This window comes from Anopheles ziemanni, chromosome 2, assembly GCF_943734765.1.
Source record: "Anopheles ziemanni chromosome 2, idAnoZiCoDA_A2_x.2, whole genome shotgun sequence".
In the NCBI taxonomy this organism is placed as follows: Eukaryota; Metazoa; Arthropoda; class Insecta; order Diptera; family Culicidae; genus Anopheles; species Anopheles ziemanni.
In genome coordinates this window covers 87,606,967-87,632,791 of record NC_080705.1, presented here as the reverse complement: position 1 = coordinate 87,632,791, position 25,825 = coordinate 87,606,967, and the positions used below count along the sequence as shown (strand labels likewise).

At 46.1% G+C, this 25,825-nt stretch overlaps 1 protein-coding gene across 1 annotated transcript in view; it reads right to left on the bottom strand.

Annotated features, from left to right (window-relative positions):
• Nucleotides 1-25,448, bottom strand: part of LOC131294650 (uncharacterized) — a 42,145-nt gene extending 16,697 nt beyond the window's left edge. Inside the window, exons 1-2 of the mRNA XM_058322694.1 lie at nt 24,808-25,448; nt 199-250 (exon numbers count right to left, since the gene is read on the bottom strand). Of these exons, the coding sequence (XP_058178677.1) occupies nt 199-250; nt 24,808-25,448 (693 nt within the window). The remainder of the gene's footprint in view (nt 1-198; nt 251-24,807) is intronic.
• Nucleotides 25,449-25,825: the final 377 nt, after the last annotated feature.

Below are 25,825 nucleotides of genomic sequence, written 5' to 3'. Positions count from 1 at the left end.
AAACCGAAAATTCGAGCTTTAGGCAATCCATGTTTCCCGAAGTTAATCGACAACTTAACGCCACAGATCCGCCTTTAAATGATGAAGCTCATTAGCAAGGTATTAAGAGTTGGCAGCCAGCACCTAATTGATAACATCGCCAAAAGTGGCGTGTCTAATTAGCGATATCCTAAAGCTTTTCCCCCTGGCGCTACTTACCGAGTTCGATGTAAAAATAGCCGACAGCTCCAGATCGTCCGTCGTGGGGTTGCTGCAAAGATAAAGACGAGAGACGAGAGAAAGGATATTAATTGAACTGCTCGCTGGGAGTTGAACGATTCTTTGTCTTTGAGGCTAAGGAGGAGTCCTTCGTTTAAGGGCGCCGAGTGATGAATCGATCGCCGTTCGGAGAAAAATGAGATGTAAATAGGGAAACAATTTTTCCAGGGCGATACCACCACCAACACTACTTCATTCCGGTTGGGTTTGTTGACCACACGGAGCGAAGGACGAGGTCTTTACGGGGGTTGAAAGAAAACCTGGTAACTTGGGCTGCATGTTGGTTCATTACGCAGCAGGGAGCGAGTACGTCCTTCCCAGTAGGTGCTGTAACCCGTGTATATGTCTGTGTCAAGCCCACCAATACTCTTTGTCTCTTTCGGCACCATTATCAGAAAAAAAATGCATCGTTTTCTGAAAAACAAACACCTTTCGGCTGTGAGACGTAGGTTCGAATTTGAAGCAAGGCTCTCAGTGGATGTGACCATGTCTCACTTCATAAATTAAATTTCTCTGCTGCGAGCTACGAAACGAAATCCCGGCAACAGGTTATAGAGGTCCTTTTATTTTGTACCTAAAACATGCCCTCTGGTGGAAGATTTTCCCCCTCGCTAAGTGACACAGTTCTGGTCTTGAAGCTCACCTTTCGCTTGACCGCCCCTTTCGGAGGAAAGGAAACGCACGGAGAACTGAGCCGTAAACTACGGAACGCTCACCAAAGGAACCGCACATGACGGTTGACCACCGGATCAAACAAGGTGCTGCGGTGGCAGGCGTTTTATTACGGCATAAATCCATTACAGCCAACCCCCGGCCGCAGTGAATGGAAACAAGCAACCAGCCCGGGGTTTAGCTTTTGACGGAAGATATTCCACTAATTTGACCGAATGATTGCGTCCGGCATGTGTAAGTGGAGGGCCTGCCTCCGTTAATGTCTTTCCGTAAACACCCGGGGTGGTCTCTTCGCCGAAGGGTCCACACCACTTCTGGCAGGGAAATGATGGGAAACTCTCTGCTCACTCGGCTCGGGATCAAATGACCAAGGCAGGACATTCGACGAATTACGATCAAAAGGGATGATCCGACCGACCCGACAGTTCCCCCAGACATTAGGCAGGATAGGTTTTTCCCATGCGGGAAATTACAGGGAAACTGCCGGGTGGAAGGATTTCTCTCGATCGGACCACACGAGATGGTGTGGAGTGCTTTGGTGCTTTATTGCGTCGGTGGAATTTGTTTCCACCTTTTTGCCGACAAAAGCAATCCACCACCCTCTCGAACAGGAATTTTAATTGTAGAACATAAAGATGTGCTTTTTCTGACTCGAACTGTGTTGTCTCTATCTTGGAACACAGTTCAGAGAAATATAACACAACAACACAACGAGTCATCCAAAGACGAGCGAGGGCTTAAAACAGCAATAGAAATAAACGATGAATGGACGCGTAAAAAATCGTGTATGAATATTTATGACGCCAAAACGACCGATGCCAAAAGTCCCGAACGGGCAACTAACCTACAAACGGAGAGGAGACGATTTGGCGGAAATATACACAAACAAAAAACAAAAAAAAATATTCCCATGAATGAGACACACGCCCTTATTTCAACAAAACATCGCGAGAATCTTTCGGCCGCCTCCACCCGGGGTTAACCGAACATGGGAACATGGAAGTGTGCGAAACGTCAACAAATTGAAGTTAATTTTAGCAACACACACTCCATGGGGACGGGCCGTAGTAGTTTGTGTGCCGTTACGCGCAACGTTGGGCGAAAAGGAGGTGTAAATTTAATAATAGAATAGTTTAAAATAAATTATAACTCACTCACGATAATGTCGCACGCGATTCGCGTCGTGTTGGAAAAGGGCGATGGAAATGACGTTGATGTTGATGAGACAACGCCACCCACCTTTTGCGACCCGTGTGACCCATTGGGGTGAGCGTAGTATCATCATATCGTCCGTCATCAGCTTCCCGATCACGTGGCGCATATTGGAAAACGTGCCAAGTTCGGGTCAATTTTTGGTTCAAACCCATTTTTAGTTCAAAGATCAAAATTTCAAACAACTTTTATATATTTTACATTGTGGTTTTCGGTATTCCTAACGTCCTTGCTTTTTTTTAAATACATTCTACATACCATGTTCATAAGAAAGTGTACTTTGGGGATCGTTTTTGTTTCGACAAGATAGAGAAAATGTGGAAAAATAATTCCTTTCACAAATAAGTAATTATTTATCAATAATATTGCATGAAATTTCTAATATTAACTGATATTAATATTCCTGAGCTTAAACTGTACCGATTTAAAAAAAAAGCAACAGAAAATTATTTACGAATGAATGTTGGTTTTCCATCTTTAACAATTTCTTTCTCTGATGGATTGTTCCCCCCAGAATGTGAAGATCAATATCACTTCCCTTGCTCGAACTGGTTTTTTTTTTGGTTATTCCTGCTGCGATCGAAAATTACCCATTTTGATTTTTCTTCGTCCATTCAACCCACATTTGGCCAGACAGTGAGTGGCCAGCCTTCTTCGGCGTTTCCTTCTTTCGGTGGTCGAATTTTCCCCGTGCGTTGGTCGGGCTTTGCAAAATCCCATCTCATTTCAGAGTTGGGGGGGGGTGCTAATTATTTGCGCCGGTACTAATTCGTACCACCCTTTTCCGACTCCATCTGCAATGGTGTTCTGCACAAATAAACACCAGTGTTGGATTGTTGTTTCTTCTGGTTCTTCTGCTCGCATGTCCATCAAGCTCGTTCCGTTCTGAGAGGGTGGAGGATTTTTTTTCCCCCAACTGGGCCAAGATTTTTCCGTTAGGAGAGGGCACGCAAATGGAGAAAAAATAAAACAACCCTGTGGTTGGTCGTGTTTGCCCCCTGCTCACATGAAGAGGGTTCGAAAATAGCATGTATGCATTAACCTTAAAAAGCAAAATATAACGCAAATCCAATGGTGACGCTCGGACGGACTATTCGCTTGGTTGGAATTGATTGTTTGGATACGTCTCTCTGGGTTGTTCATATGCGATCGGGTGTCGATGTAGATCATATGGAAGCAAGAACGGAACAGCATCTTCAGAGATGCAAAACCATTTCAACCTCCCCCAGCGTTATGAGCCGTCCAAGTGCAGCGAGATGCAGCGTACATTCGCGAAATAGAATATACTTCTACCCTTTACCAGTGGAATGCCACGCACCAGTAGCGCCAGAAGTCCCAGCTGCCGGCTCGAGAGATGTTCCGAGCACCGCTCGGTGACGAGAGTCGTTAGTAAAAATAGACTTCACTTTTCCCTTGCGGTCGCGTTGGGGATGTGTGAGTGTTTCGTGTCCCACCTTTTGCCAGCCAAAGCCGTTCCAAAGAGGCGGGAAAAGGGGAGGGAGGGAGGGGGGGAAGGGTCGTTATCAAGAATTCTGCATTTCTGCATCAGAAACCCATTAGGGGCCTTTGGTTGCGCTTTTGGTGATCTATTGGAGCGTGGAAATGCACTTCGCACACGGGACTAGCAGCAGTCGCCGGATCGAAACGTCGTCGATAACCCAAAGTAATGATGCTGGCATCACCCCCTCCGCCAACGTTCTTCCTTTCACCAAACACCGAACGCGGAAAATACGTTTCACTTAAACGGCCTTTCTTCGGGGGTTATCTGGCAAAGATCAAATATTGCGCTACCATCGAACTCCTTCCGGCCAGGGGGAGAAGGAAACAGGGAGGTTTCGGTCCGCCGGGCAAAAAAACATATGGTCGGTTGCAAGCTGGTGAAATAGGAACGTGGACAGAAAACAACGAAAACGGCCCCGGGACAGAAGCCGTTCCCGATGCGATCGGAACGAACGGGAAGATGATGGTGGATTGAAAGATAACATTAAAATAAGGCAAAACTCAGTGAGAGCAAGCGAAGAGTAAGAAAAGTACAATGTTCCATTCAGCAAATAGATGAAACTTCTACTTCGGGTCCTCCATGCCTCCTGGCTTCGCGATTAATCGGAAACGAAAGGAAAATATCACAACATGAACCGCTCGATAAAGGGGCAACATCTTGCGGCCTTCGCTGACTCAGATATTGACCGGCAACTGGGAGCAATGTAACAGATGTCCGGGAGTGGAACCGATTCCTTTTCTTTATTTTTTTTTGGTGGGACGTATTCTATACCCCAAAGCCATTTCCCTTTTGACGCAAATTTCCATCCAACAGAGCGTGTTTCTATAAACCATTTTCCATGCCATTTAGAAGCCGAGACCGCGTTTTGCGTGCGTCGCACATCAGTGGAAAATTGGGTGGGGTGAAAAAGTTTTGCTTCCGGTCCATTTCATTTCGGTTCTTGTTTCTTCGAACCGCCGGCAAACCTTTTTTCCACGTGGTGTTGATTTATCATCCCAATTTTGTGACGTGACGCGTAGGTTGCATACAAAATGTCCGCGTTAGGCCGTGGGTTAATGGTGGTCACCCGAAGTTGAGCGAATGTTAGTGTCGACGATCATCAATCAATTTGTGTTGATTGCGGGAAAACAGTCCGCACTTGTTGATTCTTTGCGAGATATAACCGTACGTTCTTAGAAGATAAAATATTTGTTGCTTTAGGAAAAAATAAATAGCGAAAACAGTCTCTTGTTATGATTAATAACCCTATATAAAATTTAAACTGTCAACATAACTTTCAACTTTAGAAAACAATTGGTAAAGTAAATACAAAAAAAAAACAAAAGAACAATTTGCAAAGTAAATGCATACAACTAAACATTGACAGAGAAAAGTACACTCTCCAAACACCATACTCTAGTTTTTGCTTTGCCTAATCCTAATCCATTTGGCTAGAGTGCTTTTACGCTTTTCCGTCGTATAAGCCGCTTCGGGCATAATTTGACAGCCATAATTGATTGGAAAATATTTTTCCGGCGCGTTTCTTCCTCCCTCCTCCCCCTCTTTATTTTAACATTCAATTTTCCAGTTCGAGTCAATGAACGAGTGGAACGATAGACTGACATGCCGATAGAGGTAAGTGAAAATGTTAAAGACTTAGTTCAACTACCCGCTGAACTCTAAATTGCGAGAAGATTGCTATGAGAAAGAGTGTTTAACCGGAAAATTGTGCACATTTTGTTTCGCAAACAAAAGTTCGCAGGATCCGGCTCGGGGGGTTAATGTTTTAGTGTTTTTTTGTTTAGTAAAAGTAAGAGAACGAATCGATAGGCAATAATGATGCTGCATAACCAGGGATCGATCCGATACGGAGAAAAACCTGTAGCACATTGGGATGTTGGAAAAATAGATGAAAAGTTGTAGGCAGAAGCGGTGGCGTCTTTGAACCTTTGCTTGTTTAGTGATCCAATGAAGGGGGAGGAAAACAAAATACTATTTCAAACCCAAATAAATGGATCAAACAAGCCCAAACCTGGCCGGCACTGCATAAGGCTCGACGATGCTCGTCCGAAGCATTATGTTTACTGCTTTATGCTGCCCCCAACGAGCCCGACGCCGGCTTCGTTGCGTAACCACGAAAGCCAAAGGTTTTTCTTTTTCCTATTCGGTTTTTTTGGTTTGATTTCTGCCAGGGTGCTCGGCACCCGCGCCTTATGCCATCGTCTCGTCCAGCTTGTGCAGCTACTCTGCATTTCCCGGGTTGTTATCATCGCTTCTTTCTGAAGCTTCTTCACGCGCCGGACGGACCCCGGACATGAATGGAAAGAGAAAACCGGGCTGGTGGGCCGTGGGAGGCCTCGACCGTCGGACAACAATGTCACGCAACCGTGCGCGCTCCGTCCGTGTTTACGCGTCTTTCGGCTGTGTCCCCCCACCCACTCCTCCCCCTTATGTTTATACCTCTCTGTCGGAGGACGCGGGTCCACGAAACATAGGCTATTGACTTTTCCTAGTCACCACCTCTCGGTCGGCTCGCGGCGACCTTGCGTTCGTTCGGTTATTTTTAACCCTTTTTTTGCTTCAACTTGCCGCCCTCTGCTCGGCCACGTGGATGAGAAGCGACCGAAGCAACTCGCTTTCCTTCAACAACCCTCCGTCACTTCTCAGCTGGTTGATTTCGTTTCCTCAAGATGGGGCGATAAAAAGTAACGGTAGAGCATTGATTCCTGCTTAAATATGCAATTTACACAACAATCGGCAAACTTCGAGTCGCTTTCGAGTGCAAACTTTGAGAGGTGTATTGCTCGACACCGCAGTTGTCACTGGTTGCCATCAGCTTATGCGCTTAAGACACTGACCATCTGAGTTGCAAACGGAGCGAAATCTTCCAACTGCTCCGAAGACCTGGTTAGCGATTACGCCACTAGCGACACCGGCACGGAAAACGGACGCTTTCCTAACCTTGTCCAGCCCGTGGTCACCACCAACATGCCATGATGCGCGTTGTGTTTTCCACTCCACTTCGCACACACCCCGGCAGGAGGGCCTTGGACGATCTGAAGAGGATTGCCAACTGCCGCATCTCGAGTGGACATATATGTCCCCCTCTCTCCCTCGCTCGAGACCGCGTCTCACCACCTCCCTTTTGCTCGCGCTGATTTCGATCGATGATCGATTGATTCGTTTCACGTAGCTAACGGCGTGAGAGATAGCAAAAGGTGGTGTGTTCGTTAGCAAGGCTTTTCGCGATTTTGATCCGCTGATACTAAGACCTCCTCAGTCCCTACCTCGTGCCACCGTGGGTTTGACGGAATACATGCCGCCCTGACACGCGGATTAGGCCAGCGCTTAAGGAAAAAAGCTAATTTTACAACCTTGTTAGAGCGGCGGTACATTTTATTGCTACCCATCTGAAGTGCGGCTTTCGACTAGCGCCCCAAAGGCCGAAGAGGGGCAGTGGAAAGGGTCAACTGGATCGCGGTGCACCGAAAAGTTGTACAAAACATTTACGTACATTATAAGAAAACGATTTACGTTTCAATTCTAACGCTCTAATATAAACTCTTAAAGGAAAATAAATCAACTCAAGCAGGGGTTGGCAATATATTTAAAAACGCTTCATGCGAAATAACAAAAGCGAACCAGATAAAAAAATATATAATGAAATAAAAAAATGGGTAGTAAAGCACCTATTTATTTCCATAGTAGATGCGCAGTTTAAGGGAAGTTCCCTTGGCACAGCGGTAGCGCGAGGAAAACACCACGCCACAGGTGTGGGTTCGAATCTCGAGTCTGACACCCTCCGGTATTTCAAACGGCTGACCACCGGTCTATAATATTACCGCCTTTTCGTCACAGTTATTCTCTTTGGAGAGAGGCCTTATCCAAATAGGGAATGTCGTGTCACATAATAATTAATAGATGCTCAGTAACTAACAGACAAATTAAAAAAAAAGCAGCTGAAATTTATTAATCTAAAACTATTAAATAAATATTTATTGTAGGTAGGTATGTATTGAAATGAATTCGTATTTTTCTCTATCCCACACTGCAAACCCCCTGGACATTGTACAATATACACATTTATACCATACAATCGGCGATCGACAAGCGAAGCCACATGTGTGTTTGATGCCCCCCATGCAGCGTCATACTTGTGTTTATTCAGAGGCCTTCGACAGAGAGGCTACTGCTGAAGCTTTCCGAGGGCGCGAGAAGTTCATGATCACGACGAGGCGGCATCGTTTGAACCTGGTCGATGGGAATGTCGAGATTAATCATTATTAGCCGTGCGTGAGCTGCGAGAATCTGTTTCATTTACTCTTTTTTTTTACGCTGGCCGATGCGAAGGATGTTTATTTGAAGACCCTACACGTGGAGCGCACGTCTTATGATGGGAATATTTTTAATTATTCTAAATCAAACTCATCATGGGGATAATCGTCCAAACAGCCTATTGTTTGATTTGAAGCGCGAAATCGAATGTCGACTAGTTGATAATGCTTGCTGGGTAAGATGTTCTAGGCGGGAATTCAATTTTAAAAACTTTCAATAAAAATAACTTGATGTTAAATATACCCATCCATCTTTCCGGAAACCGCGTTTCCATTCGAAACACACACACTTCACGTAATGTCCCGTCAATCGATTGCACACGCTGCATGGAATTAATCCAGCGCTGGAGCGTACGAAACATAGCGAACGAACTATCCTATTAGATCACGCGGGTGATGCAAAAAAAAAAAAACGCGAGCCTGCCGAAATTGTAAGGTTTCCTAGACTTACTGCTGGGCCATTCGTAACTCGGCATGCGAATGTTTCCCCCCCATTTTGTTGATCCCGCTGGATTATGTGGGCGGATCGGCGAGTTCCTACAACCGAACCGAATGCACCCGAAAGGGAGAAGACCACCGAACCAACCGCACACCTCCAGGCGGGCGGTGGTGGTGCATCGACGTGCAACTCGTGGCGTCGCATTACAACACTTTCGCCGTCACAATACCAAAGCCAAAGCCCGACCCCTTCTCCCTTCCTTCCCTCACTCAAGTATCAAATGAATTGCATTCATTTTGCGGTTCGGCTTTGGCTCCGAACACCCGGTTTTGGAAGCTGCCGCCTGGTGGATGGACAGTTTGTATACTAAACAAAGTACAACCGCTTTCGTGATAGGGGCCCGCTGCAGGTTCGGATGGATTGCACAACGGCCGCGAAAAGTAAACCCATCTGGGAAGATCGCGCAACGCAAGACCGCAAGTAAGCAAGCAAAGCAAAGCAAACTGACGCCAACGATCAATTCGTCCGAACTGTCAGGACAACACTTGCGACCGGAGATTCTCGTGGGTTTCCCTTTACTCCCTCTTCCCTCCCCTGAGGGTAGATATCTCGCCTCAGGTGGCGGTTTTGCGCAAGCCGAAAGAAGCAACAAGAAAGACACTCTGCGACACCGCACACTCGAAATTCAATCGAAAGTCAATTTATTCCAAACCAAATTGGTTGTCACTGTTTGTGTGGTGTGCCATTCCAAATTGGGTACTTTTTTATTGCGATGGTGCGGCGGAATTACTCCAGTTCACTTCCTATCCGATGGCGGAGGAATAAATATGGTAGGGAAAATTCTGAGGTAAACATTAGCCCGTACATCGATAGTACGTCACCGAACAGATGGAAGGCCAGAAAGGCCCTCAACGTCCGGGTGCAGACCAGATGGAACGACCGATGCATGTCCCGTTTTTTCCCCTGATTTAACATTGTTACTTTTCCATCGTCTCAAACACACAACCGCAAGCGAAAGAAGAGACACTTCCGCCAAGACACGGGTAGACGCACAGCATCCGGGCCGGCATTTAGAGGTCTTCCTTTTGGTTTGCCTTTGGTTGGACATACAATTCGAAACGGTCCAGGGAGGGGTTTTGGGATGGGATGGTGATTATTCTATTTTCCACCCTCAATCACGTCGGTTTTGGTGGTGTTTGAATAAGTTGTCCGACCAAACGACTTACGCTTTTAGCCGAAGCGTTGCGTGCATTTATTTTAGCATCTTCTCCGTAACCCTTGTTTCCACCCGGTTCTAATTATCGAACGCCACCATAGCCCAACGGTTGCAAATGGTCGTGTTTATTAAAATTGCTTCCATTTTACGCCGCACCAGCAGCGGATGTTCTGAGGCGGGAAGATGTCGAAGGAAACTATTCCTCCGCACCAAACGTATGGACAACGACGACGGCGGGATGAAGACCGATGCTTTCTCCTTTTTGCGCCGACCGGATGCCCGGAATCGTTCGGTACGCACAAACATCCGGGTGACTCGACTTCAGGGTAGAATAAATATACCGCACCAGCTCCGCACACAACAAACCAACGTCAACGAGACGATGATCGACAGTCGTAGCTAAAAACGCTTCGCTTCGGGACTTCCCACATTCAGAAAGGTTGAACGTGGTTTAGTGGGGAATAAATGGCAAAGTTCAGCAATGTAAGTCTCCCGATGTTCGAGAGGGGTATTTTTTAATAAAGCTAAATGCCATATTAATACGCAGTATTCCGTTGCGCGATAATAATTCCTACCGTGTACACTGTTTACTTGCAGGGAATGCGACATTTGGAAGTAATAAAAATAAACACTAGCGCTTCTACCCTTTGCGTTGGATTTTCCTTCATGATTTTTGTTTACCAAAACCGCAGTTCCTGCGAAGGCTCTGTCAGCTTTAAGATAAACACAGGAGCGCACAAGAGCTTCGTGTAATATACATTCAACGTAAAACGGAAACGCCACCAAGTGCTTCCAAGGATTCAATCCTTTGCAAAGACACAGGATTGGCCTCAAAATCAATAGTAATAACCGGATGCGTGTGTGGGTAATGGTAAGCGCAGCGTCCCTTTAGTGTCATAAAGAAACGCACGGGGCAAGCCAGGAGACTCCCCGGTAGATACAGTTGGAACTCCGAAAGAATCTCCCGAAGCTCCTCTGATGGGGATATAAATTATGCAGAACTTCTTTGCTCGCAGTGGCTGCAAGGGAGCGGGACTAGAAGAGGGCCATCAAATCTTTCACAGCTCATACTAAAAGCACTCTCTTTCACATCCTCTTCTGCGTGGCAAGAGGTCATGACATGAGGCTTTTCCGGTGTGATTAGATGTTCTCCTGTGTACCCGGTTTGTGTTTTTAGGTTCACTTGACTATGACTATCTCTCGCGCGTTCCTTCAGTTTTCCCATCTCCGTTTTTTCGGAGTCGACCCACGTCGACCTTTCGGTGGTGACCCGTGGTGCCCTCTGCTTCCATTTTTTTTACCCTCCCTCTCGGCACTTCCGTGTTTCAGAAACGATACGAACGGTGTGTGGAAAGACAAGAACCAGCCTTCGAGTAGTTCTGACGTTACACCGGTGCTGCGTCGTCGTCGTTATGGTTAATGTCGCCGAGCTACTCGTCGTCGTCGTCGTCGTCTTGGGTCAGGAACTGGCTGAACTATAGCGCTATGTGAAGGTTCGATACCACCTACAAAGCGACACCAGAACGAATCCGACCGAGGCGGAGGGAAACTCATTCGCTACAGCGACCAGCTATGGCCAGTGATGCGTTTAGGGCTTTGAAACTAAGGGAGAACAAAAAATAGAAACTCGCGTCGAAGGAAGGTCGAGACAGGAAGTAGTGTTGTTTAAAGCCATCGCGCCGTTCTCGGCCTCTTTTAGGTTCTACCATCACGTAAAGTTTCTATTCCATCTCCGGTGCAAGGGAGGGGAGGGGACAAAGTTTCGAAAGTTCGGACACGGCATGCCCTAAATTATTAATTTCCAAGCATAAGAACCATGACATTAGCTTCCGCAAGTGGAACACATTGGGGCAATGTCTTGTGGTGGTTTTTGTTTTAACTCGGAAGGAGGTTTGTTTTCTGAAGAATACCAAAATCAAGAGTATCGAGGAGGATAGACAGAGCTCAAACTTTGACGAACACTTGAACCACTTCGAGGATCGCGGAAACCGAAGTGTCATCATCGATTTTTTCCATTTTAATTCCTCGCCAAGAACTCTCCACACCTGAGGCAAATTTATTTAGATCTGAGTTCAATTGGACATCACAACCGGGGTAGAATAACATCGCGTCGAAATACATCACTCGAGTTGGTGAAAATGGAAACGAACGAACGGCTGTCGAAACTCGGCCAACCATTTTGGCAAACCTTCGCCCTTCGTAATGAGACCTTTTCCTGGAATTGGGAGATTCAAAAGAGCGGCTTCAATCGCTCTGTTTTTCCCCACGGGATCAGGGAGCCGTAAAAGTGATCCTCTTCTCACTCATTCCCTTAAGCCATATCCTCCGCCAATTCGGTGCAATAGAAACCGTCTCGGATACGGTACGAACGGATGGTGCCGTGAGGATTGGATCATCCTCATCATCTACGGTTACGATGCAGAAAGGAAAGGCAGAAACCAAACCGAGAAGGGAAGCGGACGGAGGAGTACGACGAGCTGGTGGAGATGAGCTGATGATGGTGATGGTCTGCCTCTGTTTTATGACGGGCAAGCTGCTCTTGACACGAACACGCTACGGTAGAGCCTTCCCTCCACACAACTCATCTTCTGCTGTCTCACGACGTCATGGCGGATGATGCAGACGTTAGGATGGTTCTGAAAAATCACGGCACCGTTCCCCGTTTGTGTTCTGACGAGGAAAAAAATTAGCGAACATAAAAAAGCATACACAGCAGCAGCAGCAGAAAACTGATACTCGAAGGCATCGAAAAGCATCGCAGTGCGCAGGAACAATGGGTCGGCTCTTAGGATGCAAAAAGACAATGTAGAACCTTCGGATCCGAAAATGGCACTCGCGGCGTGGTTGGAAAACGCAAAGAAACAGATCTAAATCAGTCGTTAAATTGAAACCTAAAACGGGCAGGCGAGGGAACCCACTACAACGAGCCTACAATTAGTGTGTCTCTGGTAACACCGAACAGCATTAAATTATGACGGACGATCGGGGCAATGTTGGCCTTTACGGGACACCATCCCCAAGAGCGAATTTGTGTTCCAGGAATTAACCCGGGATTGGTAGCATAACAGGTAAGCTAACGATGCGAGGTGTGTGATAACTCTAATTAGAGCCCTGTCGAGAAAGAAAAGAACACCGAAGGGTGAAGGCGTCCGCAACACGAGAGAAATGACAAGTGATACTGGAACCATTTCCATACACATCTGGTTTTGAATGGCTCTCGGAACCGACAAGCTGTTTAGTTAATTATGAGAAAACTTGCAGACTGAGAAGTCGGTCAAACACCACCCTCAAATTACTAACGAGTAGTAAAGCAATAAACAAAAAAATATACACATCGCAATTGGTTTAAAAAAATATGAGTCTTAGAGGCATAAATGGATTGATACCATAAAGCCTTAAATTAGGAACACCTTAACCGTGGGAAAGTACGCAACCGGTCGGCTTGGGAAAAGCCCAGCACGTTGCCCTCTCTGGTACGGTTCATAAATGAAATGACCTGCAACTGAAGGTATTTGGGAAACTCCCGAAAGCGGTAGGCACCCCTCGTACCGGATATAACCGGAGTTCGTTCGTCTGGTCCTAAAGGAAAATTTACGTTCCATCACACCGGAACGAACCGTTCATTCCGGGGGCTTGCCTATCGAAGTTGCTGTTTCCTGTATGCGTTAGGGTCGCTTTGCGACAGGTACTGTGTGGTGTTTATCGAAGAACGTGGACTTAAATGGTTGTACCCTAAATACCTAACTGATGGCACGAGGTATCTCGACTCCATTGTATCCCCGGTCGGCAAAACCTTGAGAGATGAAATGCAAGGTGGAACACACTTACTGTTAAATGTTTACGGTTACATTAACATACACAGGAGGTAGGAAACTTTAACTCAACAAAGGGAAGCCATAGCGGATACGTCAGAAAGATCATTTTTTGCGATGGTGTAAATCGCTCAAGGTAAACTGTCAATTGTGTAGCAAATAACCACGAAACATCTGACTTTGGTACCGAGACCAGTGTGCAGGATACGCGGACACGGTTCGCAAGGTTGTGACACCGTTTTTGATGCGAATTGTGAGATAATTGCGTGCGGATTTACAGCTCAGCTCCACATCGCGAGTTGGCCAAGACAACTTTGTCTTCTTCGGTCAGGCCACCTCAAGGGAACACTCCTCCCCGTGAGGTACAACAGGAGACACCTTCAAAAAGTGGTGAACATTATGACGACAGCCCTGCAGCACCTCGATCCGGTGGCTATATAGCCGGGGATACGGTAACCCAAGGCAGACACTAGGGAAATTAAAATCAACTTCAGGACTCGACCGACCGTGGCTGGCGCCGCTAGCTGATCTAATTACTCGTTCGAGGTGCAATTATTAAATGGCGCTTGGAAGCCAAAGAGGGACTGCACCGTAGTCAAGCTGTCAAGTCGTCCCATTTCGGCTGTCAGTTGGCGCGGGAGTTGGAGCGGAAGTGGGTCTTAACAGCCCTCGAAAAGCTCTTCCAACCGCATCGCAACGAACGAAGTGGCTCTTGCAGGGAGTTCGCGTAACATCATGCAACGGGGAGAAACGAAGCGATACCTCTTCTGTCTGGATCCATGTCCCACTCCCCGGAGTATCCCGTGCAATTAAATCACCCGAATTGCAAATCATAACCTGTGAAAACTTAGTGCCTCGTAGCTGCTACCTTCCTAATGTACCGAGATTGCCAAAACCTCAAGAGGTTGAGAGAGCAAGTGTCAATAGCAATTTCGTGTCAGTGGTGCGTTTTATACGCAGACATGCAGCCTCTCGAAGGAAAAAAGAACCACGTACCAGTAAAGTTACGAATTCATGGTCGCATGGTAAAGCGAAATGGTTACGACTCACTGGCGGTTTATACATTATTTAATATCTAGTGACGCAATGTGCGGCCAGGCCATTTTTGGCGAACAATTTCACGCCTCAGAGATGGCACACGATCCAAGCACGCGATGAAAGCCAAACCATTAAGAAGAGATGAATGCAGCCTGGTTGCATGCAGAAGGCAGTCCGCGCGCCCTTAATGCTTAGCCATCTTCAGCCGGCACGAGCGCCCGGTCTGTAACTGGGTTAGCTGACCATCGTTCCGGGTTGCTGGGTAGGACAAACCCCCCTTTTCCGCCTGCCACTCCGCGCCGGTTCGGATCAAGCAAAGCAAGTGAACAAACCAAGTGACCCACAAAATTGACCAAACTTCGTCTTCTGTCTATCGGCTTCGTCGGCAGCAGCGGAGGGTTGATAAGGCGAACCGGCAAAGAGCATGTGCTGATAAACAAAACACACAACAACCAACCAACCAAAAAAAACCAACGGCCTTTCCTCCCCAAAAGAGCACTTTGCCCTTTTCGTTGTATTTGATGTGTTTAGGATGTTACCACACGAATACAAATCGGTTTTCGGATGGCAAACTGTTAGTTGGCTTACCACGAAACGGTGACAGAAATGGATCGTGCTACAACAAGATGGATCACTTCACGCCGTGGAGAGGTGTTTGGGAAAAATAGTTAAAAAGGTAACACTAATCGAACTCTGCTCCCGGAAAACCCGGAACCTACATGTGTTCCTTCCAGAAGGAATGAACCCGAATTACACCGAATACAGGGGAGCTGCTAACTTCACATAACTCATCGTTTTTATGCCAAGGAATAATATAACTTTAGATAATTAAATATTTGAAAAATATTTGTAAGTTGTTTTCAACTAAAATAAAACAATATTTTCCGATTTTTCAGCTTGTTTTCGACTAGTTACGAACGGTTCGGTCAAACAATCGATCCGTGGAGCTAACGAACGAATGTAAACTAGTTGATGCAAAAATCGTAGACACAAATTAAAATTAAATTAAAAGACGAGTAAAAATACACAGTAATTAATTTACTTTTCTTGCGTGAACAACAACAAACGAGGACTTTTGTGAGGTTGACAGCTTGCTCTTCTAACCGGTGGGTTTTCACAATTCCCCTAGCTGTCTGACACATTCCCCTATATGATTGCAAAGTTCTCTCAACCAGTTGAAAATATCCCCTATGCTTTCGAAATGTTCTCTCTACCCATTGAAACATTTCATTATATGGATCGAAACCCTGTAAGGAAACAGGTTAGCGAAAACATGTTAACAATGTAGTACCCAGGATCAAAACACGCTGTTCTGGGAGGGGGTGGGAGTTTATGAGGCGCATTCTGTCGCGCTTGCGAATCGGCAATCCATTGGCAGAAATTAAACGAAGACCGTACAGTTCAAGAGCGCCGTAAATAACGGGTTTTATGACGCAGCATTTTCTCGAACCCCGGCAGGCAGGAAGGAGGAAAATCGCGCACTGGCAACTCGCGGAAGGAGGAAAATGATTATGCATACGTCAGTGGTGATGCCTGCGCTCGACCGTGCCGACGATCGTGATGATCATTAATTAATAATGGACGAACTGGTACGCTTCCGTCATGGCTACCCACCCCCCTTTAAAGTGTGTATCTTATTGGGCAGTTAAACGGTTGTGTATCTTAATGCCCGATCGGATCGATTTTTTATCGGTAAAACCATTGGTCCCATTTTATGCCGGGGGGTGGGGGGGTATAGAACCATCCCACCTCGTGCGAGAGCAATTAAAGCGTGGCCAAATATTTACATTCCTCGCCGTCGACGAATTGTCCTTGACTTATTTGATTGAAGCAACCAGATCCGACATCCGGTGGATGCACACGCACATCAATTTCCACGACAAGGTGTAACCACCGTTTTCAATGGTAGGGAATCGGTCCCAATCACACACGGTTCCCGTCATTTGACACCCGGCGTGGAAAAGTCGGGCCAAGATTGAGCCCTTCGCATCCGGAAAAGGTTTCCTCCATGTACTGCTTGTAACCAAATCAACAAAAATGAATCTTCTCTATTGCTTGCCCTTCCTTTACGGTGCCTTGACAGTGTTTTCCACCGTGTTCCGAAGTTTTTCCTAAGAGCCCCGGGAAACAACATCAAGGGCATGGCGTATTGCATGATCCGGTTTCGAAGGGTGGCGTACCTTTTTCCCCGAACTGACTGATGACGCTTTCCCCCCTCTGGCAGTTATTCTAGGGAAAAAGGGTCGGGAAGATGGGAAAGATTTATTGGAAAAGCCGCCACCGACGTCGTGTTGAAAGATATGCTCCAGAACGGCGCTCATTCATTTTGGAGCATCATCGTATTGCTTTCCCATAAAGGTGTCACTTGTAACATGGTGGTGGTGGTGTTGGTAATGTTTAATGTTTAACCGACGGTAATACAATCTGCTCGCTTGGCAGGAATAAAAACGAGCGATTCCTGGAAGGCGAGACGACACGTCCTTAAGGAACAGGGTGACTCCGGAAACGGATATTTCTCACTCTGTCGGCTGCTGGGAAAATAACACTGCGAGGGACGGGTCTTGCTTGCGTTATGCTGCTTTATGTCGCCCTAGACTCACACAGGCATAGCACGAGCGCAGCTCAAGAAATCTCGAATTTGGTGTCGAATAGAAAATTGTCGGAAGTAAATGTGGGAACCGGGACAAAGAAGCGAAAGATGATTACTTTTTTTCCTTCTTCTATTTCTAACACAGCCGCATATAAATGGGTACAATTTTATAATTTATCAACAAACACATTAATTATTGGTTTACATTACATTTAAGTGATAGTGTTTGCTAATCAACAGTTTTATGTTCGTGTTCATTGATCGAATGCATCTTGCCCCACTTGCCTTTAATATAATTTATTTTATGGGAAAGTCAAATAATTCAATCCAAGAGCGAATTGAAATTTGAATTGTAAATGTTATTGTTTACACTCTTTTTCCAAGTGTGAGCCACATTACAGTAAAATACGGTGGAAATGAATAAAGGTGTGTAAGAGCTGATTTCACTTTTAATTGCTACTATATTTTAATTCCGACTGGGACGTTGATGAAATTTCCGTGTTTCATTTTAAAAATTCATGTCTCGTTTACAGAACGAAAGTTGATCCGAGGTACGATCAGCTCGGTCAACAGACGGGTCAGATTTGTGCGATAAGCAGCAGCAAAAGCATCGTCGCAAGAGGAAGCGTGTGGGCTTTTAGATTATTCATGCAACCTCCGGCCAAACTAACTCCATTCTACCTTCAGTTTCTTACGGCCACCGTTCTCTCCGCCCTCATTCGACCCGGATCCAAGGTGTGTGTGTGTGTGTGTGTGTATGTGTACATATGATCGACAAGACAAAAATGATGAATATTTAATCGAAACCCAACATCATCCAACGGTGGCATTAACTTTCATAACATCTCGCCAGAGCCAGAGCCAAACAAACGATTGCACGCCATTTCTCACGTGCCGCTTCCAAACTCCCCCTTTTTCTCCCACCAACCCCCCACCCACACTATCACGGGCTACGACCTAAAAAAATCCTATCGAAACGAGATCAACCGGCGTCGGGTGGAAATGGACAGAAGCAAAAGAGAACTTTTCCAGCTGCTGCCGCCATTCATAAGGCACTAAAAGCCACACGGGTTTCCCGACTCCCAGATCCAAATGAATGCGAGTAGGGTTTGTTGTAGTGCCACATCGAGACCATATGGATTTGTTGGACGGAAAAACAACCCGATGGGTGGGAAACCGATGAAAAGTGAAGTTACTACTCGGTTCCACGAAAACTTTGTGGCGATCGATTCATATGGTAGTTACATTTGACTGGAAGACAGCTGTGTGTATGCGTGTGTGTGTGTGTGTGTGTGGGCTAGTTCGTTGCCACTAAAAAGGTCCCTGCGATGTTGTGGGAGGTTTCGAATTTCCCGTCAGTCAGTTGCATGTTCTCCTTTTTGTCTTTTTTTGTCGTTGTTCCACCATTGCCGTCATTTCGGCCCTTTCGTAAAGGGCGACGACAGTCATAAGCGGCGCGACGTAAGAATTCGGTCCAGTCTGGCAATTGATAAGTTTAAAGGATCCCTTTTTTTCGTTGTTTTATGAAGGGAAATTTTAAAAAAATAAAATTTAGTTTTAAATTTGATATCGTCCACTCGAATAAAAATTATGATAAAATTAAGAACTTCTCCACCATTTTTCATTCCACCACACAGGTTTCTTCTACGAACCTATCAACGCCCGAGTGAATCATACACAGCTGAGATCCGTGGAGGCAACACACGAATAACAATCTCGGAAGGCAGATAAAGATCAACCGGTTTCTTCGGTTTCGTCGCTTTACAGGAACACGCCATGGTTCTCACTAAGGTCTTACCTTAACCTTCCCTCCAACGATCACACGCAGCTTCAAATCGTCAAAGCCATCGGAATGCAGTCCCGCTCTCCACCAGTTCGGTTGCACGAGCCCCATATCCACCGGTGTTTCCATGCCGATGATCTGATGCATTCTAGAGGCGTACGAACGCAGTCCGGTATATGACTTTGAGGACACAAGGAGGGGACGGTGGGGGGAAGTCTTGGAAGGTACGTTTCACCACGGAACGGGTAACGAACTACGAACGACACACGAGGAGAGTGCGCTCGAACGCGGAATAAATCACGTCATAAAAATCGGGGTCGTTAAATTTGACGGTTCGGAATGATGTCGCGTCAAGCGAACGTCGGCGTCGGCGTGGTAGAAAATTCTCGCCTCGCCAGAGAGAAGGGGGGGCGCAACGGGTCACAAGGGAGGGCCAAGGAGAAAGAACCCGCGCGTGAAAGGTGGCCCGAGTCTTGCGTCGGTCAATTCGGAGCGGTGATGCATTTTCCTGCATTTTTATAAGGAGAAACAAGACGGCTTCGTTTGCCGAGGGTTGGGATGGATGGAGTGGTCACGTTTACCCGGTCACCTGTGTGGACGTGGAATCCGTGATAGATTACAGCTTGCCATAGCGGACTCCTGAGGCCGACATGCTGCAGGATGAAGCTTCATCCCATGAACGAGGAATGAGTCATAGTGAAGAGAAAGGCGTAGCCGATGTCACAATTCTAATCGAGGAAAAGAAGGGAAAAAGCACTCTCCACCTGTCAAGGAAGGCACGGCATCCGACGGCGAGCGGGATTTCTCAACCCATCAGACGAGCACAGCTTTTGCATTGAGCTAGAATTCGCACAAGCATGAAGAAAGAAAACTCCATCGGGGAATGGTGTAGAATGATGGACAGTTTAAACGGAAAAGTAATACAGCGTGCAGCAAAACAGAGTCTACCACAAACTGCCATCTGTTTGGGTCATTGCCCGGCCCCCAACCCATCAGGGAGGGGCGGGGAAAGGAGGTCCGGAGGTAGGCAGTGCCATCATGGTGCGACATCTTCATTGTAAATAAATTTGTTCATCCCCATCGTACGCTCCCTTTTTCCCTTCCAACCAGTTCAGTGAGCAATGGAAAATGGTGAGAAAAAGTTTCCACATTAAACATTCAGCTAGCATAGACCACTTTCCAGATCTCCCTCCCTTCCGATCTTCCGTTCGTTCGTAGTGTATCTAAAAAGAAATGGAAAAATGGAAAATGTGACAACGTTAAAGGAAGGACCATTTCCCCGTTTCCACTTCCTAGAACAGAGAGTTGGGAAAAAGTGGCACACGGACACTTTGGACCGCTTCTACACACTAGAGCTGGGGGCCCAGTAACGATGCTAATGTGTCGCTGTGATTGAGAGGTTCTTGTTGGGGAGGAACATGAGAGATAGGGGGGGGGAAAAAGACACAAACCGAAAAGAAAACACCACAACAACCCGAGAGTGTCCTTTCACGTTCACGGGGTCGTCGAGTGGCTTCGATGGGTTTTTCCGTACCGGTGTGTGACGACCCCCACTGATTGCGCATATTATTGAAATTAATGACATTTTCCATTTTTACTCGACCGCCCACGGATGAGGTCAAACGAGGGGGAGGGCAAGGCAAACGACAATAAATGTTTTTGATGAGAAAACTTTACGTCGCCGTTCTCCTCCGTACCGACCGACCCTCGGCAGGGTTAAGGGTTTGAGCGATTTGTTTGGCGATTGTAACGATTGTTTGTGAAGTGAAGTGGGAAAGCAGAACCGAAAAGAAACTAAAGAAAATAAAATAAATTGCACATTTTTGCAACACTCCTGGGTTTAAATGTTAGGTATTTCGATATTAGTTACTAAAAAGGTAGGCTAAATTAAAAAACTGCAAGAACATTCAACTGAGTTCTGATAAGACAGACTTAAAAAAAAGATGTAGTTATGTTTTTGACTCACTTCATAGTATGTGAAAATAATCTGATGGCCCAAAAACAGTGGTGTAATCAATATAGTGGAGCAGTCATTCTTAAATACCGCGATAGCAACCTCACAGATTTCAGAAAGCCCTAGGTTTACAGGTTGAAAGTGAAGCACCATAAGCAACTTTAGTAACCATTTATGTCTATAGATGCTTAGAAAACTATAACATCAATATTCATCGATTTTTCGGGACTTAAGGACTGTGGTATGTTCAAATTTAATATTCAACGAGCTAGGCTCATTACGAAATTTCAATTCCATTACGCTTTAAATTCCATTAACGCTGTTTACCTTCCATCACGTTTAAAAATAAAAAGGGAATGTAATTTATACCTCGTTCAACAAAATTGTAAGTTTACCCATAAATATTCTAGCAGTTTTAGAACTATTCTATCCATCGGCTAAGAAGTAATACCCAGGTGATAAAAAGTAATAGAGAAGCTATTAACATAAACATATAATACTGAAAGGAGCCCAAATTGTTCAAAGCTGTTATAATAATACTAGTTCGCAAGGTAACTCTAACATCTAATTATTGTTTTATTTCACTAAATACTACGCTAATAAAATGAGTATTGAATCCAAAAATTCTAAACTGTGGAACGATAGCTCCAAATTGTACATGTTGTTATCTGCTGAAGACCACCTATACCAGATTAAAGCTCAGCTTCTTACAATGTTACTTAAAGGTTTATGAAGGTAGCCTAAAATTAATACTCAACGATTGTGTTTGAAATGTTCTTTTTCTACCAAAATTCTACTCTTTCCCACATGTTAAACACCCTTTCGCAAATGAAGCTGATCTCATCTCGCGTTTTCAGTTACGCACGCAGAATTGTTCGGAACCGTTTATCTAATGGTACCCTAATAAACAGGAATTTCTCTCGCGGAACAACACGTACGCGTCACCTAAACGCTACCGTTCCCTAGCCAGATGACTCAGCTGTCCGGCCGAATCAGGAAAAGGATGCTTTTTATTGGACTAATGATGGTTTCACTCCACGTAGTCGCGGCGCGAAGAAAGTGCTCACTCGCGCTCATGATTGATGCAAATTTAATCCTCCACTGAACCATGTACCACACACACACCGCCACATACGGCCGATGCAGGGTACAACGGCAACAGCAACAAACACTCTGAGCCAAAAGAAAGAAACCAATTGCATTCGGCGCGACAGTGCTACCTTCTCTTGCACCGCTACTTGGGTCCGGGTTGACACTCCGTCCCCGGGGGACGGGACGACAGTAGTCGAAAGCTACCGGACAAATCCGAAAGTGCAATACCCGCCGCCGGGTTGTGGTGCGCCGATGCACATTATTCATGAGCGAGGATTAATTTCAGGCAGCCCACAACACGACACAGTAGCATAAGCGTAGCGAGATAAAAATAAATCTTGCGGTTTTGCAAGTCGCCGGGAGAAGCCGATTACATGCAAAAGTCAGCGCCATGGATGAGTGGCGGGAGTGAGTGGTGGGAGAGAGGATAAGGAGAAAGGATCGCAGGATTTTGTGGCCGATAAAGATTGTGGACCTACAGTTTCACCAGCGTTCCTCGACGAGGAGTTGCGAATATCAATAAAAGTAACGGCATACATGCTGAAGACTATCTTTACAATCGAAACAGTAGAAAGCAACTTTCAATTAAAGCGAAATATTAACACCGACGCAGGTTATCAACTCTGTCGTAATAGACTAAATAATAAAGGGACACTTCATTTAGTTCTTCATACAGGAATGTCGGATGATGCGTACGTGACATAAGGCCGTAATGGGTAAAAATGATGGGCATGTTCGTAGTTCTAGGACTTACAACAGAACCGTCTCGTTCTTCTTGCGTTACGGAGACATGTTCTTATATGATGTCGTAAGCAAACAGTTAAAACAAATGATCCACGCGTTTCCCTTGTTTTTCCTCTACCAAGAGGTTGAATGCCGTGGGGGGAAAAAAAGGAACAAAGGATTGGAGCCGCTAGGATGCAGAAACATGATTCATCACCACACCGTAACCACTTTTACATATGGCCAAGTAGCGGCCTTCTTGGCTTCCAGTTGCGACTGCTCGGTAACGCCATTATCTACCGTCTTATGTTGCTCGCATGGCCCGCAAGAGGTGGCATCACTTGTGAAGCAGCTGTTCCATCCTGAGGATGCGGACACGCACTTAGGCCTCAGGGAGTTGGTGGGAGGCGCGGATGATAATAATGTCGTCGGTCTAGTCGGCATCGGCATTGTTTTGTCTCCGGTTGCCCGAGCACACGACGCACGGCAGAAAGTGTCCAAGTGTTACTTAGTTACACGCCACAAGGGAGGGGGGAGGGGGGACACGGAGGTGGGCAAATGCATGGCTGTTTGCTCGGTTCCGCTCCAGACGCGCGGAGCATAAACGAGAAAATTTATGTCACGCTCACTTAACGCCTGGCGCGGCAGCTTCCTTCTCAGGCGGCGAGGGAAATTCCCTCCTCCCCCTGGGAGTTGGGAAACTACTCCTCCCTTAAGATAGAACACTAAAAGGACGAAGAAGACCTAAAGGAAGAGGGGATTGAGCGATGAGACCAGAGAGAACCGGACTTGGGCACGGATGAAACATCTCAGCCGCATCGAATTCGGGGTGAGCGTAAATGCGGCTGAGCGTGTCTTCATTAAGTGTGCTGATTGTTTTAGATTGTTTCGGATAGTATGGCACTAGTTGCGTTGGGATAGGCGGGGCGTAGGAAGCGAACCCACATGGAGATGATGTATTGGCTACACCATTGCGTGTAATTTAAAAGATGGATCTCACCGAGGTAGGAAATGATCTCTTCTTACACTTTCGCAGACATAAATTCCAAGGGTTCCAAATCATAATGTTCGAATCAGAAAAATTGGTAAACACAAGTTTTCAGACAACAAAGTTTCCTCTACTGATGATACTTCAGAAAACTAAATCTGACAAGATTATAAAAGTTTAAAAAATCAGCTTAAATAACTATGTCGTCACAAATTCAAGCAACGAAATAAAAACTATTTAAAACATTTACAATTACACGCATTATACGTTTGTGTATTCGCATTTAGTAGAAGAAAGTCAACAAGTTACAACACAACATTCCATACATAAGTCTTACATTTTAGAGTAAAAAATGATGCGTTATTTTATAGTTTTTATTGTAGCATTGTCGTAATCGTATGACAGTTAAAAACAAAAAGAGTAGCCAAAAATAGCTCAACTTTGTACATTATTTTTCTCTCAATTTTATTCCTTTTCATGCACCCGTAGAATGTCTTTTTACCAACCTCGTTTTTATGTTGAATTTTTCAACCGTACAACATAAAATTCATTCTTAAACATATTACTTAACACATGATTTTAATTTTTGAAAAACAATCCATTAAATCAAGTAATCCGTTCATTACTAGAAGCCCTTCTTACATCCATTACCAACACTCTGCGGAACAACTAACATCGCTTAACACGTGTTCGATCGAGAAAAAACCCCCATTGAACAATATTAATGATCCATCAGTTCACGACTCATTAGAGCTGAACGTGAGTTATGCACTTGTCGGGGGGAAGTTGTTTGCTTCCCTCGCTCGGTTTCCCATAAACGTCAGAATAAGTCATCGTCGAGTGTCGAAAGACTCATCACTCGAAGAGCACAAAAAGCTGCCTGGGACTGTGTGAATTATGGTCGCATATTAGAGGTCAATTTGGAGCATCTTCCATCGGCGGAAGGAAGCTTGAGGCCGTCTCTGTGGAAGCCTGTTGCTTGTGCCAGTGATTGGGATTTATGATCATGCTGTGGTTATTACTTTGGAGCCTGTGGAGAAGTAAAACAGAACACAGCGCTGTACGCGGCGATAAAGTATCGCCCAAATAGATCCAATAAGCGTTCTCCAAAATGTCACGAGAAACGAACAAAGATTCGAAGCACTTCCGGTGGATAGAGTAGTGGAGTGAAGTGGAGCCACCTACGCAGAGCACGCGACCTTTACTGGGTACTTACATTTGTGTCTCTTTGTCGACATGCCAGCTATGTCTGCTGGTGTCCATAAGGCTTGTATGTTGCTTCTCTTCATCACCCGCGATCTCGGCCGCAGTTCTTGGCGTCGTTTCCGGTGCTTTCCCGGGCGTCTCGCAACAGTTCTCCACCGCGGCGGGGAGCCCGTTAGGGACGCTGATTACGGTCTCCATCGGCTCAATTACCGACAGCTCGTCAACATCTGTCGAGGGCGATAAGTTACGCAGCTGCTCGCGAACGGCGTCCAGCGGAACCGGTTCACCTTCGGGGTCGCTTTCCGCAACCGTTCCATCCGCCACTTCCACCTGCATCATGTCACCGTCACCGGAATCGATCCGGATTGTCACCTGCTTCTCGACTCCGGCGACCTGCTCGTAGTCGCAGCGATAAAGCTGAGATTCCGTGCCATCCTCCTTCTTGGGCTCCTTCTCGCGCTGCTGCAGCGTCTCGTCTTCCGCATCCTCCATGGATTCCGCACACTCCACCACTGCCTCCGAACCGATCGGATCCGTTTCTTCACTCACTCCACCCGTGACTCTTCTTCGTCGCGTTCTCCCGACAAAGTGCTTCGGCGACTCCTCGCCATCGGCACCAGGCAGACGCTGGCACAGTACCACATCCACCATGGTGCAGGCTTGAATGGTTTCCATATTTTCTCCAAGTGCACACACACACTCACTCACACACACACTCCTCCTCCATGCGCAACTTGATCCGCACAAACCTTGGGCTTCCTCTCGGATGCTGATCGCGGTCGATCAGGAGAGAAAGGAAGTTGGCGATCGTAATCTTTACAGCCTCAGCGAACACTCACCGGGCACACATTCTGGGGATTGTATCGGCACCGATTGTCATCGAACAACGGGCGGCCGATATCGTTTTCCCAGAGCCCTGTACGCTTTCGTGAATCGGTCGAACTTTTCCGTGATCGGAGCGAAGGATTATGGATGATATTATATTTTCACATTAACGCTCTCGACGGAAACGGAAAGCAGGGGGGTTT